The sequence below is a fragment of the Hyla sarda genome, chromosome 8 (assembly GCF_029499605.1).
Source record: "Hyla sarda isolate aHylSar1 chromosome 8, aHylSar1.hap1, whole genome shotgun sequence".
Taxonomy (NCBI): Eukaryota; Metazoa; Chordata; class Amphibia; order Anura; family Hylidae; genus Hyla; species Hyla sarda.
The window spans coordinates 138,888,894-138,906,921 of NC_079196.1; the positions used below are offsets into that span (position 1 = coordinate 138,888,894).

The 18,028-nt window shown below is 44.4% G+C and overlaps 1 protein-coding gene across 2 annotated transcripts in view; it reads left to right on the top strand.

Moving 5' to 3' along the window:
- FBXL18 (F-box and leucine rich repeat protein 18) overlaps positions 1-3,116 on the top strand; it is a 209,034-nt gene extending 205,918 nt beyond the window's left edge. For both annotated transcript variants that reach the window (XM_056536629.1, XM_056536628.1), the window contains one exon: positions 2,650-3,116. In XM_056536629.1, the coding sequence (XP_056392604.1) occupies positions 2,650-2,806 (157 nt within the window). In that variant the 3' untranslated portion in view covers positions 2,807-3,116. The remainder of the gene's footprint in view (positions 1-2,649) is intronic.
- Positions 3,117-18,028: the final 14,912 nt, after the last annotated feature.

Genomic DNA, 18,028 nt, shown 5'->3' on the forward strand with positions numbered 1-18,028 from the left:
TGATGGGTTTTTATTTTTTTTCTTCTCCTTGCCGGTGGGGTGGGGGAGGGGTGGGGTTTAATGGATCATAATAAAGCTTGGAGTCACTTTTTGAGAATTTACAAATGGAGTCACTTTTTGAGAATTTACAAAAAAAAAAAAAAAGTTTATTTGTGAAAATTGAATCGGGGGGGGGGGGGGGCTGTCGAGGGATGGGGAAAAAATGTACCTTATTAAATGAAAGTGATATGATATGGCGTACAATTAAAGAGCTAGGCATAAAGGGATCATCTTAATTCACTCTATTATGGAATAATTTAAACTTTAAGGAATTCTACAAAATAAGAGACTACGATTTCTGAAAGCAATATGATATACTTCGGATTGCGTCGTTTTTTTTAGTATCCCTTAATCAAAATCATAGGTATGCACAATTTAAGATTGTACATGCATTATTCTACAAAGAAGATCAACAATTTTAGAGGCAATCAAATGGCCAGGTGTGCGAAATGTGGTGATCAAAATGCAGATCTGGTCCATATGTTTTGGAATTGTTCAAAGATTAAAGGGGTACTCCGCCCCTGGCATCTTATCCCCTATCCAAAGGATAGGGGATAAGATGTTAGATCGCCGCGGTCCCGCTGCTGAGGACCCCGGGGATCGCCACTGCAGCACCCCGCTATCATTACGGCACAGAGCGAGTTCGCTCTGTTCGTAATGACGGGCAATACAGGGGCCGGAGCAGCGTGACATCATGGCTCCGCCCCTCATGACATCACGGCCCATCCCCTTAATGCAAGTCTATGGCAGGGGGCGTGACGACTGCCACGCCCCTTCCCATAGACTTGTATTGATGGGGCGGACCGTGACGTCACGAGGGGCGGAGCCGTGATGTAACGATGCTCCGGCCCCTGTATTGCCCGTCATTACGTGCAGAGCGATCTCGCTCTGCGCAGTAATGATAGCGGGGTGCTGCAGCAGCGATCCCCGGGGTCCCCAGCAGTGGGACCCCGGCGATCTGACATCTTATCCCCTATCCTTTGGATAGGGGATAAGATGTCTAGGGGCGAAGTACCGCTTTAATTGTTTCTGGGTTAAGGTCCTCACTAAAATTGGAGCTTGTTTGGTGGCGAGAATACAATATGATCCCAAATTGATTTTACTGGGTTGCTATGACCAATTAAAATCTCATGAATCCAATTTTTCGCTTAATGTGTTTTTTAGGGAGATTTTTAACTTTAAGGAACTGAATGGATTCGACCCCTCCCACTATTGAAATGTGTGAAGGGAAAGTAGAAAGAACTAAAAAGATGGAAAAGGCAAATATTAAATCTCCAAACTCTAGGAAGTACTGAGGGAAAAAACCTGGAATATATGGGTATAGTTGATGGGTTTTCATTTTTTTTCTTCTCCTTGCCGATGGGGTGGGGTGGAGGGGGGATGGGTAAAAGGGTAATATGCAATTAATGATGTATAGAACTGTATGTTTTTTTTTTCTGTGACCTATTTTGTTGGTCTGTATGTATAAATAAAATAAAAACTAAATAAAATAAAAAACTATGTCCACCGATGTATGTTAAATTATATAACCATTGACACAGTTGTTAATATAGTTTCAGGAAAAGAATAAAGGGAAAGTAGTGTCCTCTAATACAGGGGCCCAGCTGGATTAAACAAGTCATTTCATTTACATATTCTGAGTCAAGGGACCCTGTCTCATACGTGTTTAGGGCTCATTCGACATGCTCTGTTTCAACTATCTGGCCAGAGAAAGCATTGGCCTCTGTCAATCAGATACTTGGAGCTCACCGCACAAATTTTTTATACACTATAGGCTCCCTTTATCAGCCATAAAGGATTTACACATTGTCAAGAAGGTCCTGCATCCAAAGTCATATTTAGTCCTATTCAGTTAACTCATTAATGTAGCAGGCTAAGGTGGGCGCCAGCTGTGTATAGCTGACACCACCTGGCAACAACAGCCCTCAGGCCAGCAATGATAGTACTACTATTATACCCTGAAAGGCAGGATATAATAGATCACTGAAAAGTGCATTGTATAGTTGAATATGGAGCATCTTTTCTTAGAACTCTGCATTGTGCCATTCCTAGTCTGCACTGACTAGGACCTAAAAGATGCTGGTTGATTAGCTTTTTCTTGGTTATTGAATATCTGCAGAAAAATGATAAAACAAAGTATGTTATAACAGTGATCCTGGGGAACTGAAATGTTGCAATATGTCTTATGATCTTTGTTAATTTTTATGACGAATAAACCACCGTTAGGGTGTATTCACACACATATTGGATATGCTGCGGATTTGAAGTTGTGGATTTCACAAGACAATCACTTAATTCATATGACAATAAAAAATAGATATGAATTGCCTTGTAAATTCTACAACTGCAGATTCTACTACTTCAAATCTGCAGTGGATCGGGTGTGTGTAAATGCACCCTTATAGTTCATTTTTGAGCAGTGTGCTGTGGTCTGTTTGAAGTATATTTTGCTTGTTGGTTATCTCAACAAGTAACAGATTATCATACTTTCTGATACAGTCAGAGTACAGTGATAAATATATGTACACAGCAAATTTATGTTCTGATTTTATCTAGCGTAATTTGTAACCTTAATATCAAGCAATAGTGTTTTGTTTTTCTCATTTGAAGGTTTTCTTTAGAACGACCGGCATTGAACATTGTAATTTTCCCCTTGCTTCATGAGAATTTGGCTGAGGTGATAAGAGATGTTCCATTGATGCATTTGGATGAAATAACTTTATTCAAAAGTAGAGTGGCAGAGGAGCCCCCAAACTTATGGCGCTAATTTTTTTTACAGTCTGCAAAAACAATCAGCATGTAAAAAAGTCAGCAATTGCCTTGCTTTGCATTATATTGTAAATCGTACATCTTAAAAATGTTTAATATGAACCATATTACAGCCACTAAAACATGAATATTGTTTTTCTTTTTATGTGAAATTTTTTGGTACAAGAGGAGTTCCTAATATGTTATTTTAAAAATTTATGATCATGCAATTTATTGGCATATTGTTATTATTTGTAATGATTATAGTAATACTTTACAGTCTTTGAAATTATTTTTGATGTATCCGTAATTAAAGTTATAAGGCTTTTCTGACAGGTTGGCTTTTTACTGCGTTTTTGTGTCTGTTTTAATGTTCTAGTACATTTAAATTTGCTGTATAAAAAAACATAGACAACTATGCTATTGCAATTCATCTTTTTTTTTTTTTTATAATGTAAGAAAATGGGAAACAGATTAGGAAATGTTTTTAGCATCATCCAACATATATATTCCAGCTATAACAAAAATTACCTACAGGCAAGAACTGCATATAAAAAACAAAAACCCTTTGCTGCCATTTCTATATTCCCCACCAAAGTGCTGTAATGACACCCAGTACATCTTGCATGCTTGATAAAGACCGAGTTAAAGGGGTACTCCAGTGGAAAAATGTTTTTTTTTTATATCAACTGGCTCCAGGAGGTTAAACAGAGATTTGTAAATTAAATAAAAAAATAGATATGTGTAGCTCACAGCAAAAGTATACGAGGTTAACTGGGATATTTTCACACCCAAGAGAGTAAAGAAATACAAAAGAAAAAATAGATTACTCAGTCCTCAGCACACCAACCACAAAAGATGTAGGATGGATTATTGGTTCAAATGAAAAAAATAGATTTCCAGACCAGTGTTCAATATAAAATTTTATATATTTAAATCAATACATCAAGAATGTTAATAGCAACACCCAGCGGAGCCCTACGGCTGTGTTATCTATAAAAACACCAACACGTACTGGCGTAAAGGATATTCAATAAAACTATCCCAAATGAGTAAGCCTTATGGAGTACTATAAAGATAATTGCTCATTGTAATAAAAATCCAAATATAACCCTGTAGATATTATACAATAAATATTAAATGCAGTAATAAGTAGCAATGAGTCCAAATATAAACCTGGAAATAAAAAATGAAAGGAAAAATAGCAGTTTGGGATTTTTATATTTCATGTAATTTTTACCAGTCCTAGAGGAAAAATATGTATAGCACAAGTCCTATGGTGGAAGACAAACTTGTGTGATGACCTTGTGAAGGAAAAATATTGAAGCAAAAAACAAATAACAAAAGTTCTGTGCAGGAGAATTGTGACACCTGTACCAGAGATAAAGACTAGGAGCCTGGCTGAATGGAATCCGGCTGCTTGTAGGTTGCCAGTATTGCGGTTCCTTTAAATAAATGATGCAGGCACTATGTGTCACTCACCCACTCCACGTAAGTCCCGATGGTTTCTCGCTCTAGCTGGGAGCGGTACGAGCACAAGCAAGTGCAGCCGCCCACTGCTGCAAGCTCCCTGCGTGTGACGTGGATCGTGGATGGTCACATGATTAGCAGTCAGCTGATCGGGTAAGTTCAAACACAGGCTCCGTAGAAAGGCTCAACATTATGAATGGTGCAGGTGCCTCAATGTTCAGGTGGATACAGATGAGTAGGATAGCTTCCGCCGCTAGCCGGTTGGGGACCGGATCGGGATGCCTGCTGAAATCCTTCAGTAGGCACCCCGGCACATCGCCCAGGGGGGTCCTGACCCGATCATCTTGAGGGCTAGGTGTGAGGTCGCAGAGCTGTGATCTCCTCCTATCCCCTGCCATTGATCAGAACTGATTCTGACCAATGGCAGAGCAGGACAGTGGGTTGCCATGGCAACCCCCCGTTCTGCCCACCCCTGGATGTCGAGGGGATCATGGGAAGAAGATGGAGGCTGGTACCTGCAGGAGAAGATGCCTGGGGACCCTGGATCTTCGCTGGAGACTGCTGGATACTGGATCAGGTAGGGAAGTGACGGTGGGGGGAGGGGGGGGGAATTGAAAGTGAAAGTAAAACGATCTTTACTGTGGCTACCACTAGGAAGGCCAAACTGCAACTCCCAGCATGCCCATACAGCCAAAGGCTGTCTGGGCATGCTGGGAGTTGTAGTTTTCCAACATCTGGAGGGTCACAGTTTGGAGACCACTGTTACAGTGGTGCCCAAACGGTAGCCCTCCAGATGTTGCCAAACTACATCTCTCAGGATGCCTGGACTGCCCAGGCATGCTGGGAGTTGTAGTTCTGTAACATCTTTCCCTTCAGATTTAGCAATTTTCATGAATTTTTTGAAAATTGCTGCTCTACTTTGAAGCCCTCAAATTTTTTCAAAAAGCAAAAACATTTTATGATGCCAACATAAAGTGGACATATTGTATTTGTGAATAAAAATACAATTTATTGTGAATATCCATTTTCCTTACAATTAGAGAGCTTCAAAGTTAGAAAAATGCTAAATTTTCATGAAATTTGTGGATTTTTCACCAAAAAAGGATGCAAGTAACGCCGAAAATTAACCACCAAAATAAATGTAGAATATGTCACGAAAAAACTATCTCAGAATCAGAATATTCGTTAAAAGCGTTTTCGCGTTATTAATTCGTAAAACGACGGTGGTCAGAATTGCGAAAAAGGGCTCAGTCCTTAAGGTGAAAAAGGGCTGCATCCTTAAGAGTTAAACACGCTTTATCTAATCATTTTTCCCAGTACCACAAAAATGACCCGTCAGGGTTATTTTTTTTTGCAGGTATTATGGTTATCAGGAAAGACTGGTGGGGGGGGGGGGGGGGGGGGTCTGTCATGTTGCGCATGTCTAACGCCGAGAGCCAAAAGATCTTTGAATTTGACAGTATGGAGTCCAGAGGCCTTAACTCTAACTTAGTACTCTTTGGTTTCCTTTATGGGTTAGTTGGTCACCATACCGTGTATCCTCTTTTTCTTTTTTTTTTTATAGTTTAGGGGGTTCTTACCATTCTTCACTATTATCCCATATTATTTTTATTTGGAGTATTCAATAGCCATTTATTTGATCATATTCATTGTTTATTAATGATTCTTTTTTCATTTATTTTTTTTTATTCATATTTATTTTTATTTTTAGTTTATTATTGTTACTTCATCTATGATACAATACAATTATATGTTTTGTATATATTATTCAGTTCTATATTTGTTACCATCCATCTATATACCATGTGACCTATGACCTTTATATTACATAAGATTATGCACAGCTCATGGGTCTACCACTATGCAAAGTCACATGTGTTTTGGAGTTTCAGTGTAGCAGATATAAGCATTTTAACCCCTTAAGGACAATGGACGTACTCCTACGCCCCCGTTTCCGAGTCCATAAGGACCAAGGACGTAGGAGTACGTCCTGTCCATTCCTGCCCCCCGCCGCCATCCGGAGGGGAGCCGGTGCCCGATGCCTGCTCAAATCGTTCAGCAGGCATCGCGGCATATCGCCCAGGGGGGTCATGATGAATCCCCATGTCGGTGATCGCAGCGCATCCCTCTTCAATTCAGACGAGCAATGTGCTGCGATTCCGTTCCCCGCCGCTCGCCGGGCGGGGATCTGCACCGGATGTCTGCTGATTTCATTCAGCAGACATCCCGGCAGTGTGCAGGAGGAGGTCCAGAGGACCTCCTATACCTTCGATCGCTGCAGGGTGCCGGTAACTACTTACCGGCGTACTGCAGCGGTTCCAGGTCATCAGGGTCACGTGTGACCCTGTGACCCAGATATAGATGGTGACTGGTGGTGTAATATACACCACCAATCACCATCCGTGCTGTACTGGGGGCTGGCATTGTGGCCACCCCCCTCAGTACAGTTGTGATTGGGTGGCCACACCAATCACAGTGTAATGGGAGGGGATGGTGGGGGCTAGGAGCATGTTGCTCCGTTCTGCCTGCCATTCCACAGAGATCTGGCAAGCAGGATGGAGCCCCGTGCTGCCCACCATCCCCTCAGTAAAAAAAAAAGTGCTCCTTGCCCCCTTTCTGTGGCCCCTTGGCACAGAAATCTCCCAGGGTTAGTTTTAGATTAGGTAGGGACAGGTTAGGGTTAAAAAAATAATAATTTTTTTCAGCGTACATCAGTGGGTGTTCAGGGGTCCATAGCACCTTTAGCTGCGTGACCCCGGCCCTGCTGGGTCGCTGCAGTCTGCCACCAGTGTTTTTTTTTGGGCACAGATAAAAAAAAATTTCACCTAAGCGTGTGTGTGGACCCTCTTAGTTATAAAAAAGCGGTCCGCCACCGTTTGTTAAAGCCCACCCGCCGCTGATCAGTCCCGTAGTACTGATCAGCGTTTTTTTTTTGTGGTGTTGGTGCTTTTTTCGGGTTTTCTAGGGCTTTTTTGCACCCATAGGCTGTCCATGTCACCAGTAGCAGGTGTGTACTGTGTGGCTGTACCTGAGTGTGTGCGGCGTGCCTCACCGCTGTCGGTGATTTATCACTGATCAGCGTTTTTTTTTTTTTTTTTGTGGTAAAGGCACTTTTTTCAGTTAACACATTTTTTTTTTCTTGCACCCATAGGCGGTCCGTGCCACCAGTAGCAGGCGTGTACTGTGTGGATGGACCGTACCTGTGTGTGCAGCCTGTCCCACCACTGTCAGGGATTTATCACTGATCAGCGTTTTTTGGGGGTTCAGGTGGGTGCATTTTTTTCGGGGTAAAGCGTTTTTTTATTTTATTTTTCGGTGTTTTTTTTTGTGTGGGGGTCTGTGTACAAGCCATCAGCCACTGTTCTGGGCTGAGTGGCCGGACCCCCCACTGACTTCTGCGCCCCCAGCCGCCACAGGTGCTAATCAGTGCACACACCACTGATTAGATAAACGCTTTTTTTTGGCGCAGGGCTTTTTTGCGCTAGAAGTCCCCTTTTTTTTTAAAAAATTCCCCTTTTCATTTTATTTTCTGTTAGGGTGGGTTAGTTTAGTTAGGTTAGGGCGGGTTAGGGAGGTAGTCTCGCACCACACCACACAGCACACACATCAATAAAGTTTTCCCCCCCACACGCACACACACCCGTATCCCCATTAGAGTAGGGAAATGGCCCGCAGAGTGTTTTCGGCGGAGGAGGCATATGACATAATTGCCTCCGACACCGAGAGCGGCTCAGAGGACGATGAAGACCCCCACCTTCCTTATTTCATCGACCTCCTCATCATCTAGTTCAGATGATGAGCCACCAAGGCGGCGGAGACGCCGCTGTGCGGCGCCGCAAACCTCCTCTGTCCTTGACCCTGTGCCCCATGCTAGTATGAGTCCCCCTGGCGCTCATACTAGTGAAGCCCCCCAGTCAAGATCACTGGTACATCGTACCGGAGAACTTGTATGGATTCAGCCAGCGGAACACGAGCCCATGATTCCTGAGTTTGTTGGCGACTCAGGAATCAAAATTAACATCGCCGGGTTCACTGAAAAGGACTTTTTCGTCATTGTTTCAGTGACGACTTTGTTAATTTGATGGTTACGCAGACGAATCTGTATGCCCAACAGTTCATCGCCGCTAACCCGGGCTCACTTTTAGCTAGACCCGGCGGCATTATGCTGATAATGGGGCATTATGCTGATAATGCGGCATGTCCCCCCCGAACTGATCCTGCGTATGACCGCCTGTATAAAATCAGGCCGGTCATCAATCACTTCGGGGCCAGATTTTGGGAGGCCTATGTCCCGGGGCGGGAGGTCTCTATTGATGAGTCTCTCATCAGCTTCAAGGGGAGACTCAGCTTCCGGCAATACATCCCTACCAAGCGGCCGCGGTATGGCGTGAAGATGTATAAACTTTGCGAGAGTACCTCCGGGTACACTTGCAAGTTTATAGTGTATGAGGGACGAGATTCCCGTTTTGAACCCCCAGAATGTCCCCCCACTCTGGGTGTTAGCGGGAAAATCGTTTGGGGCCTTTTGCCCCATCCCCTAAATGCTCCTATCCCCCGGGGTGAGTCCCATGCCTTTTCCCATGAGAACTTGTTGTTGGTCCGGTATAAGGACTAGAGGGATGTCCTTATGCTCACCACTATTCATGGGAATGGCAGCACCCCTGTCCCTGTGCGAGGTACCGTGGGACCGGTCCTCAAGCCCGATTGTATTCTGGACTACAATCGGTATATTAGGGGAGTTGATCTTTCTGATCAAGTCCTCAAGCCATATAATGCCATGCGGAAAACACGTGTATGGTATAAAAAGGTTGCGGTCTACATGGTACAGGTTGCCATGTACAACTCTTTTATACTGTACAAGTACGCTGGCAACACAGGGACATACCTGGAGTTCCAAGAGGTAGTTCTAAAGGCCCTCATCTATGGTGACCGCCAAAGAGCGGGTCAGAGCACCTCTGGAACTTTAGGTCCCCGGGTCGTCCCCGGCCAACACTTTCCAGGTGCGATCCCCAACACTGGAAGGACGGGACGAACCGAGAAGAAATGCAGAGTGTGTCACAAGAAGAGGAGACGGAAGGACACCACGTACCAATGTGACACTTGCCCAGATAATCCGGGCCTCTGCATAGGCTGCTTCAGGGAGTATCACACTTCCATGGAGTACTAAATTTTCCATCTTTTGCCCTAATTTTCATTCCCCAGAATTTGGCTCCAATGTACCAGTCCAGGGTACATTGACTTCCAAATTTTAAACCAAAACCCCCCCCCCCCCCCCCCAAAAAAAAAAATACCCCAATATCTTATTTTTTTTCTTCCTCCTAAAAAGTGGGTCATGGGACACAGAGTCAACAGCATTGGAGGTTTGCAGTTGCCTCAAATGCGCAACGCTCTCTCTCCCCACTTGAGCGGGTTGCGCATTTGAGGTAACAGATTAGGGACGGCCCCACACATCCCCTTCCCAGAATGATGATTCAGAGTATAGGGTTTGGGGCGGGCATCATTTTTACTTTTGGCTGTACTCTGGGTCATCATTCTGGGAAAATAATTGGCATATCAGTACTAAAATTGCAATTTTCTTCCCCCCATAGTACACTTCATCCATTCCTGGAAAATAAATGAAGGGGACACCCGTCTGTTCCAAATCTCCACTTCACCCTATACACCTTCCCTAGGGGGTGTAGTTTGTAATAGGTTCACATGTGGGTGTTCCTTTCTTGTATTTTCCTCTGAATGTATGTAACTGTTATGTCCGTAACAAATATCCGCCTCAAATGCGAAGAGTTCTCGCTGAGCTCTGTCGTATTTCCAGGCGACAATTTGGAGTCACATGTTAGTTGTTCCCAGAAAAATGAAGCAGAGCATAGGTTGAAAATTGCAATTTTCAAAAAGCTACCCTTCATCCATTCCTGGAAAATAAATTTAGGAAACACCTGTGCGTTCAAAATGTCCTCTTTACCCCTATACCCATTCCTCAGGGTGGGTACTTTCTGTAATGGTGTCACATGTGGGTGTTTAATTTTTGTATTTTCCTCGGAATGTATGTAACCGTCAGCTACTGATATGCCATAGGCCACAAATACAAAGTGACCTCCATGACTTCTAAGCCTTGTTGTGCGCCCGCCCAGCACGTTACCCCATATGTGGATGTATTTTTATAGTCAGGGGAAAAAGCCCTCCAAAATTTCTAACCCAATTCCTCATATTACCCCATGTGAAAATGTTAAAAATTGGGTAACCCCAGCATTTTAGTGTAAAAAAAATCTAATTTTTCAATTTATGGCCCACTTTTCAAAAAACCTGTGAGGTGTTATTTCCCACTGTACCCCTTGTTATGTTCATTGAGGGGTGTAGTTTCTAATGTGTTTTTTTTTTTTTGCTGTTGGGGGCTTTATAAATGCACATGACCCCCGACTTCAATTTCAACAAAATTTTCACTCCTTTGCATTGCAGGGCGTCCACATAGCAATTTACATCCACATATGGGGTATTTTTTTTTCTCAGACAAAATTGTTCTACAAATTTTGTGGGCCTTTTGCCCTATTACCCAATGTGAAAATGAAACATATGGGGTAACACTATAAATATAGTGCAAAAAAATCTAATTTTTCACTTTTATGTCCCACTGTTCAAAAAACCTGTGAGGTGTAAGTACTCACTGTAACACTGTTACATTCCCCGAGGGGTCTAGTTTCCAAAATGGTATGCCATGGAGAAATTGGGCTTCAAATTTTGGGGGGTATTTTCTGCTTTAACCCTTTGTAAAAATTTAACATTTTTGGGAAACCAAGCATTTTAGGTAAAATGTATTATTATTTTTTTACATATGCCAAAGTCGTGAAACCCCTGTGAGGTATTCACTTTACCCCTTGTTACGTTCCCCAAGGGGTCTAGTTTCCAAAATGGTATGCCATGTGGGGTTTTTTGCTGTCCTGGCACCATAGGGGCTTCCTAAATGCGGCATGCCCCCAGAGCAAAATTTGCTTCAAAAAAGCCAAATGTGACTCCTTCTCTTCTGAGACCTGTAATGCGCCAGCAGAGCACTTTTCACCCCCATATGGGGTGTTTTCTGAATCGGGAGAAATTGGGCTTCAAATTTTGGGGGTATTTTCTGCTATTACCCTTTTTAAAAATGTAACACTTTTGGGAAAACAAGCATTTTAGGTAAAAAAAAAAAATTTTATTTTTACATTTGCATGAAGTCATGAAACACCTGTGGGATATTAAGGCTCACTTAATTCCTTGTGACGTTCCTCAAGGGGTCTAGTTTCCAAAATGGTATGCCATGTGTTTTTTTTTTGTTTTTTTTTTTTGCTGTTTTGGCGCCCTAGGGGCTTCCTAAAGGTGACATGCCCCCCAAAAGCCATTTCAGAAAAATGTTCTCTCCAAAATCCCCTTGCCGCTCCTTCGCTTCTGAGCCCTCTACTGCGCCCGCCGAACACTTTACATAGACATATGAGGTATGTGCTTACTCAAGAGAAATACAAATACAAGTAAAAATTTTCTCCTTTTACCCCTTGCAAAAATTCAAAAATTGGGTCTACAAGAACATGCTAGTGTAAAAAATAAAGATTTTGAATTTTCTCCTTCACTTTGCTGCTATTCCTGTGAAACACCTAAAGGGTTAACACACTTACTGAATGTCATTTTGAATACTTTGGGTGGTGTAGTTTTTATAATGGGGTCATTTATGGGGTATTTCTAATATAAGTGACAGTGGTCAGATGTTCAAAAAATGCTCTGGTCCTTAAGGGGTTAAACTTGCGGCGTAATAATAATCTAAACAAGGAGAAAAGGAGGTGACCATGAACATATGTGCCAATTTTTCTACATTATTCTAACAAACAGTTTCAGAGAAGAAGATATTTGTAAAATTATTGTGCAATCCAATATGGCGGCCAAACCATGTGATTAGTAGACTTGTAATGAACAAATCTGACTCAGGACAACAGTGTAACCACATACAGCAAATAATATATATGTAGCTTTAATGGTTCTAGAGAAGAAGATTTTTTAATATTGTAAAAAAATGTCCACAGAAACAAAGATGGCGGCCTTACCATGTGGTTCAGGGGACTACCACTATGCAAAGTCTCATTCATTTTGGAGTAACAGTCCAGCATATATAAGCATTTGAAATTCGTGGCGGAACAATAATAATAAAAATAATAACAATAGGTGTCCCGAGCAACTTCGTTGCTTGGCCACCTAATAATCTGAGTAGAAACAGTGGCTGACATTTATCATTGTCTTTAGACTGTTTTTTGTGTCTACAAAAGGCACAAAAAGGCGCAAGCAGGGTTTATTTGCACCTTTTTTGCGCCTTTTTGTTTACACATTTCTGCTGATTTTGAGTTGCAATCCACTGATTTTGGCAATGCACATGATATTGAAGGGATTCATGACCTGGCGTAGCTTTTTAGTGTATGTGAAGAAAGAAATTTGAGAAAGTGTGACCTGCACAAAATTTATCAAATGCTCTGTGAACATTTAATAAATTTGGTTCTCCTACACATTACCAGCACTCAAAAAAGGTGTAAAAAATGCTTCACTTACACCTACAATGATAAATGAGGGCCAGTATGTGTCCAGTGAAACTTCATTGCTTGGCCACCTAATATTAAATATAGCTGCAAGCAGCAATACAGGGGGCCAAGCTGCACAGCCGGGTTATAGCACATGATTGCTGTGACCCCCGATGGTGGAGAAGCTGATCGTAGACGTGTGCTAATTTTCGCACTGTTCTGACCAGTCATTTTAGAGAAAATTATGTTTGTAGAATATTGCGCAATCCAAAATGGCCAACAAGTATGGTGAGCAATTGTGGTACAGAAAGTGATCATGAACATGTGTGATCATTTTCACCCTGCTCTGACCAATAATTTTAAAGTAAATTGTGTTTACAGAATATTGCGCAATCCAATATGGCCGCCAGGTATGGTAAGAAATTGTGGTACAGAAAGTGATGACGGACGTGTGCAAATTTTTACACTACTCTGACCAGTAATTTTAGAGAAAACTATGCAAACTTCGTCCAGTAGAAATGAAAAGGCCAGCACTCACCAAGTTCTTTTTTCTTCTTTTATTGAGATATACTCACATACAAATACAGGACGGGAGACGGTGCAAAAGTGCCTGTACCACCAGGCTACAGCACTGTTTCGCTCCTTACAGAGCTTCAACGGGCCTGTAGTTCATGGACATCAGTGAAAATATATACAGGTGTGTTTCTCTACCTTCTCCAATCACCTTCTAATTTCACCTCACGTGACAATATGACGTACTTGATCTACGTATCAGGTAAAGCAGCTCATGTCTAAACGTTCATTTAACCCTAGGGGTCCCATTGCTTCACTTCTCATTATCCATACTGCTTCTCTTTGAAGTAATTTCTTTTCTTGGCGTTCGCCTGGTTTAGATTTAACTATTTCTATCCCCGCGAACAGTGGGATCTCCTCCGTGGATACTATTTACGTGGGATATTAGGCGAGGTGAACCTTTTCCTGTACGGAACGAATAGAATTGTTCACGTATTCGAATCCTGAGTTGCCTCTTTGTTTTTCCCACGTAATAGTATCCACAGGGGCACATAATTACGTATACCACATTTTTCGTACGACAGGTTATAAGTTCATTAACACTATGTACAACTGCGCCCATTCTAATCGTATTCGTGTTCATATTAAAATGACAGAAATTACATGATTTACATTTTAAGTTTCCTTTCGGTACTATCTGTTTTATCCATGTATCCTTTTTCTGTTGTTTATTAGTTTTATTGCATCTCCTATTGTTTTACTTTTACGATATGTTATCAGTGGGTTATTTTTTGCTATTGAGCTCAATTCTGCATCTCCTTCTAAAATATACCAGTTTTTTCTTATTGCTTTTTCAATAATTTTGTTCATTGGGGAATTGTTAACAGTAAATGTGAACGGGGCGTGGCTTGGACGCCGAGCTGAGCGGACGCATTCTGCTGTAGCTCCGCTGAGAGTCCATTATTAACTGCATACTGAATTCATCCTGGACTCCCTAATCTTACCCCAGAGGCTCCAGAACCATAGTGGGTTGCTGGGATCCATCATGCCAGCGAATAAAAGTGGTGCGGCGGCAGCTGCGAAACTTCAAAGTAATGCCCGCGCTGTGGACCAAGATGGCGCCGGCACCTCTCTTCCCTCACAGGCTGGAGCGCAACCCTCGACTGTGGCGACTGCTACCGCTACTATGCAGGAACGAACCCTTGGAGATGTCTCAGCCCAGCTCCTCACCGCCATCACTGCCTGCAAGACCTCGCTAACTAACATGCTGGAGGAGGTTAAAGTGGACATTGGTCTCATACGCCAAGATCTTCATAATCTACGAGACAGGGTGAGACACGTGGAGGATTGAGTCTCCTCGGTAGAGGACACTGTGGGGCCGCTGCCTGCCTCCGTGGAGGCCCTAGAGCGCACTGCCTCGCAATGGAAAGAGAAAGCTGACGACCTAGAGAATAGGCTAAGGAGGATCAACCTCCGCATTGTGGGCTTACCTGAACGAGTGGAGGGTAAGGACCCGGGCCCCTTTGTGGCGAAATGGCTACGGGAGCTCCTGCCGGATGCTCCCTTTTCGGCAGCTTTTGCAGTAGAGAGGGCTCATCATGTGCCAACTCGCCCTCTTCCTCCGGGGGCTCCTCCACGCCCGCTCCTCGCCAGAATGCTTACCTGTAGTGACCGGTACCTGGCCCTACGACTTCTGAGGCGACTCTCTGAAATCACTTACAATGGCTCCTCAGTCTCCATCTTCCCGGACTTTTCCCCGGACCTTCAGAAGAGGAGAGCCCCCTTCCAGGCGGTGAAACGAAAGCTCTGGGAACTAGAGGTGCCGTACTCGATGATCTATCCGGCCCGCTTGCGTGTTGTGGACGGTGACCGTGCTCTCTTCTTCCTTACGCCGCATGAGGCGGACAAGTGGTCTTCGTGGAGATGCAATGCCAGACGCTGAAGATATTACGCCATGCTTCCTCCATTGCTGACCCGGGACCACGCTGTGCTGACTGTGCCGTGTCCTACTGTTACCCAGCGGTATCGTGAGTACTGTGTACTGACCCTCTCCCCACCCAGTGCCTGCCATTGTCCATAGCTTCTCCCTTGTCACTTCCCATTCCCACCACTGGAAGAGACACGTCTCCTCTCGGACTGCTACCAGCTTGTGACTGTTTGTGCTCATGCCTGGTTGGTGTGCCCGGCCCTGCTCTTCTTTTTCTAACCACCCTTCCCCTTTCTCTCTGCTCCTTCTTCCATCCCTCTACTCTTTATTTTCCACTGACCGTGCAAACTCTTTCTACTCTCCCTTCAGGTTCTCTCCACTATGGCCCTTATGGCCGCCATGAAGTGCCTCTCCCGGAACATCCGAGGCCTTGGATGTCCACGTAAGCGCTCCCGTGTATATGCCACGATCCGTAAGCACAGCCCTCTACTTGTTTGCCTGCATGAGACGCACCTGGTACCGGACTCAACCCGTTGGTTGTCTCACCCATGGGTGCAATGGTCTATACATACATGTCACACTTCCCATTCTAGGGGAGTATCGATCCTTGTCCACAAGTCACTACGATGGGAGGTCCGTCATTCACAGGTAGATCCAGAGGGTAGGTTTATCTTTCTTTCCTGCCATGTGGATTGTGTCCCTCATGTCATACTTGGTGTTTATGCCCCCCCCCTGGGGATCTATATGTAGTCCATCAGGCTGCTGTATATGCTGCCTCATTCCCTGGGGCAAAAGTCCTTTGTATGGGAGATTTTAATAATGTTCTCGACCCAGCTTTAGACAGGAGAGGAATGGGTGCTTTGGCCCCGTCCTCGCCCACGCCTTTAGCGGCATTGATCCAGGAATTGGGATGGCGAGACATCTACAGACACCTCTACCCCACTGCCCACACATACTCTTGTCAAGCAGCTAGTTATAACTCACTTTCACGCATAGACATGATGCTGTGTAACGTCTCTTTACTCCCATTGGTGACCTCTATAGCCTATGTGACGCGGGGGGTGTCTGATCATTCCCCGCTTCACTTTGTCGCTTCCTGGTCCCCCTATGATCCGGACCTGGAGGTTGAACCCCTACTGGCTGTCTCTCTTTGGCCCTCATGACGGCATTCCTGTACAACTGCAGATGTTCATGACTGACCATGGTGACTCTGGGGATCGCCTTGTTGTGTGGGAGACGTCCAAGGCATTCTTGAGGGGCTGCTTACAGTCAGCTATCTCCTTTATTAAACGAGAGGCGGTGAGGGAGGAGGATGAATTGGGGGCACGGTGTACTGAGCTGAAGAACCGTTATGTGCAGGATCCCACCGAGTCCAACAAAGATACATGGTTGTCAGCCGGCTGTCAGTATCTCCACTGTCTTCAAGCTAAAGCTGCCCGTAAATTATTCTTTAACCGACAGGTGGCCTTCGAACTGGGCAATCAGTCTAGCAAGCTACTGGCCCACCTCATACACCAAAACTTGGCTTCTCCAACTGTCCTACAGATTCGGGGCCCGATTGGTTCGATCCTCATATCTAATTCACAAATCTCGGACAGGTTTGTTTCTTTCTACACTGATTTGTACACTTCGATGGCTACCTACTTGGCCCAAGAGCTGTTCGACTACCTTTACATGATTGCCTTCCCTAGACTCTCGGCTGAGAGTGCGGCCTCTTTGGAATCTGACTTCACAATGGAGGAACTTGAAGATACCCTGGGAGCCTTGGCGAGAGGAAAGTCGCCAGGCCCTGATGGCCTCCCGCTTGAAGCGTATCAGCAATATAGGGAGCAGCTGGCTCTCTGTTTGCTGTCCATGTATAACGCACCTTTAGCTGCTGGATGTTTACCAGACTCTTTTTATGATGCCTCCATTGTGGTTATACTGAAGCCAGATAAAGCCCCATTTGAGTGCGCCTCCTATAGACCAATATCTCTCTTGAACCTAGATTACAAAGTGCTCACCAAAATGCTTGCCCTTAGACTCAACCGAGTGATATTGGAAATTATACACAGGGATCAGTCGGGCTTTATTCCTGGCCGCTCGACCTCCAATAATATCCACAGGGTTCAGGTCTTGACACAGTTGGGGGTCACCGGCGGCCATGATTGGGCTATGGCCTCCCTGGATACCACTAAAGCCTTTGACTCTGTTGAGTGGCCTTACCTGCTTGGGGTCCTACAGCGGTTCGGGTTCTTACCCAACTTTGTCAAGTGGATATCCATATTGTATAGTTCCCCGAGGGCTAGAATGTCGGTAAATGGATGTGTGATGTCCCAGAGACAGGAGCTGATGCTAGTATAGAGCCTGCTGGGACCTGTAGTAGCCAGATGAGGAGTCGTCTGATGGCGTTGCTGTGTTGATCTCTGGGGTGAGAGTTGCTGCCAGTACAACCTGCCCTGGAGATTGTGCTCCAGAATCTGGAGGATTGCTGGGATAGAGGAGCTGAGGCCGCCCTCTGGAACAAGGAATCGTGTTGGAGTTACCTGTGGACTTAGCTGTGGACCCCTGTGAACTGAGGAGCGGATGTGAGGACCGGACCTCCCAGGAGACTTGAGGTACCACTAGACGTGGAGCTGTTATCTGTGGACTGTGGACAATACATTGGAGTGTGGAGTGTTGGACTCGGAGCTGAATCCCGGGATCTGCAGTTTGTTCCTTCCCTGTGCCCAGTGACTGTTCCCTTCTGTTGCCCATTGTTTGCCCAGACTCCGGATCACCCCTCATCGTGTGGATTGTGTTTTGTTTTGTGGTCTCTGCCAATAAACCT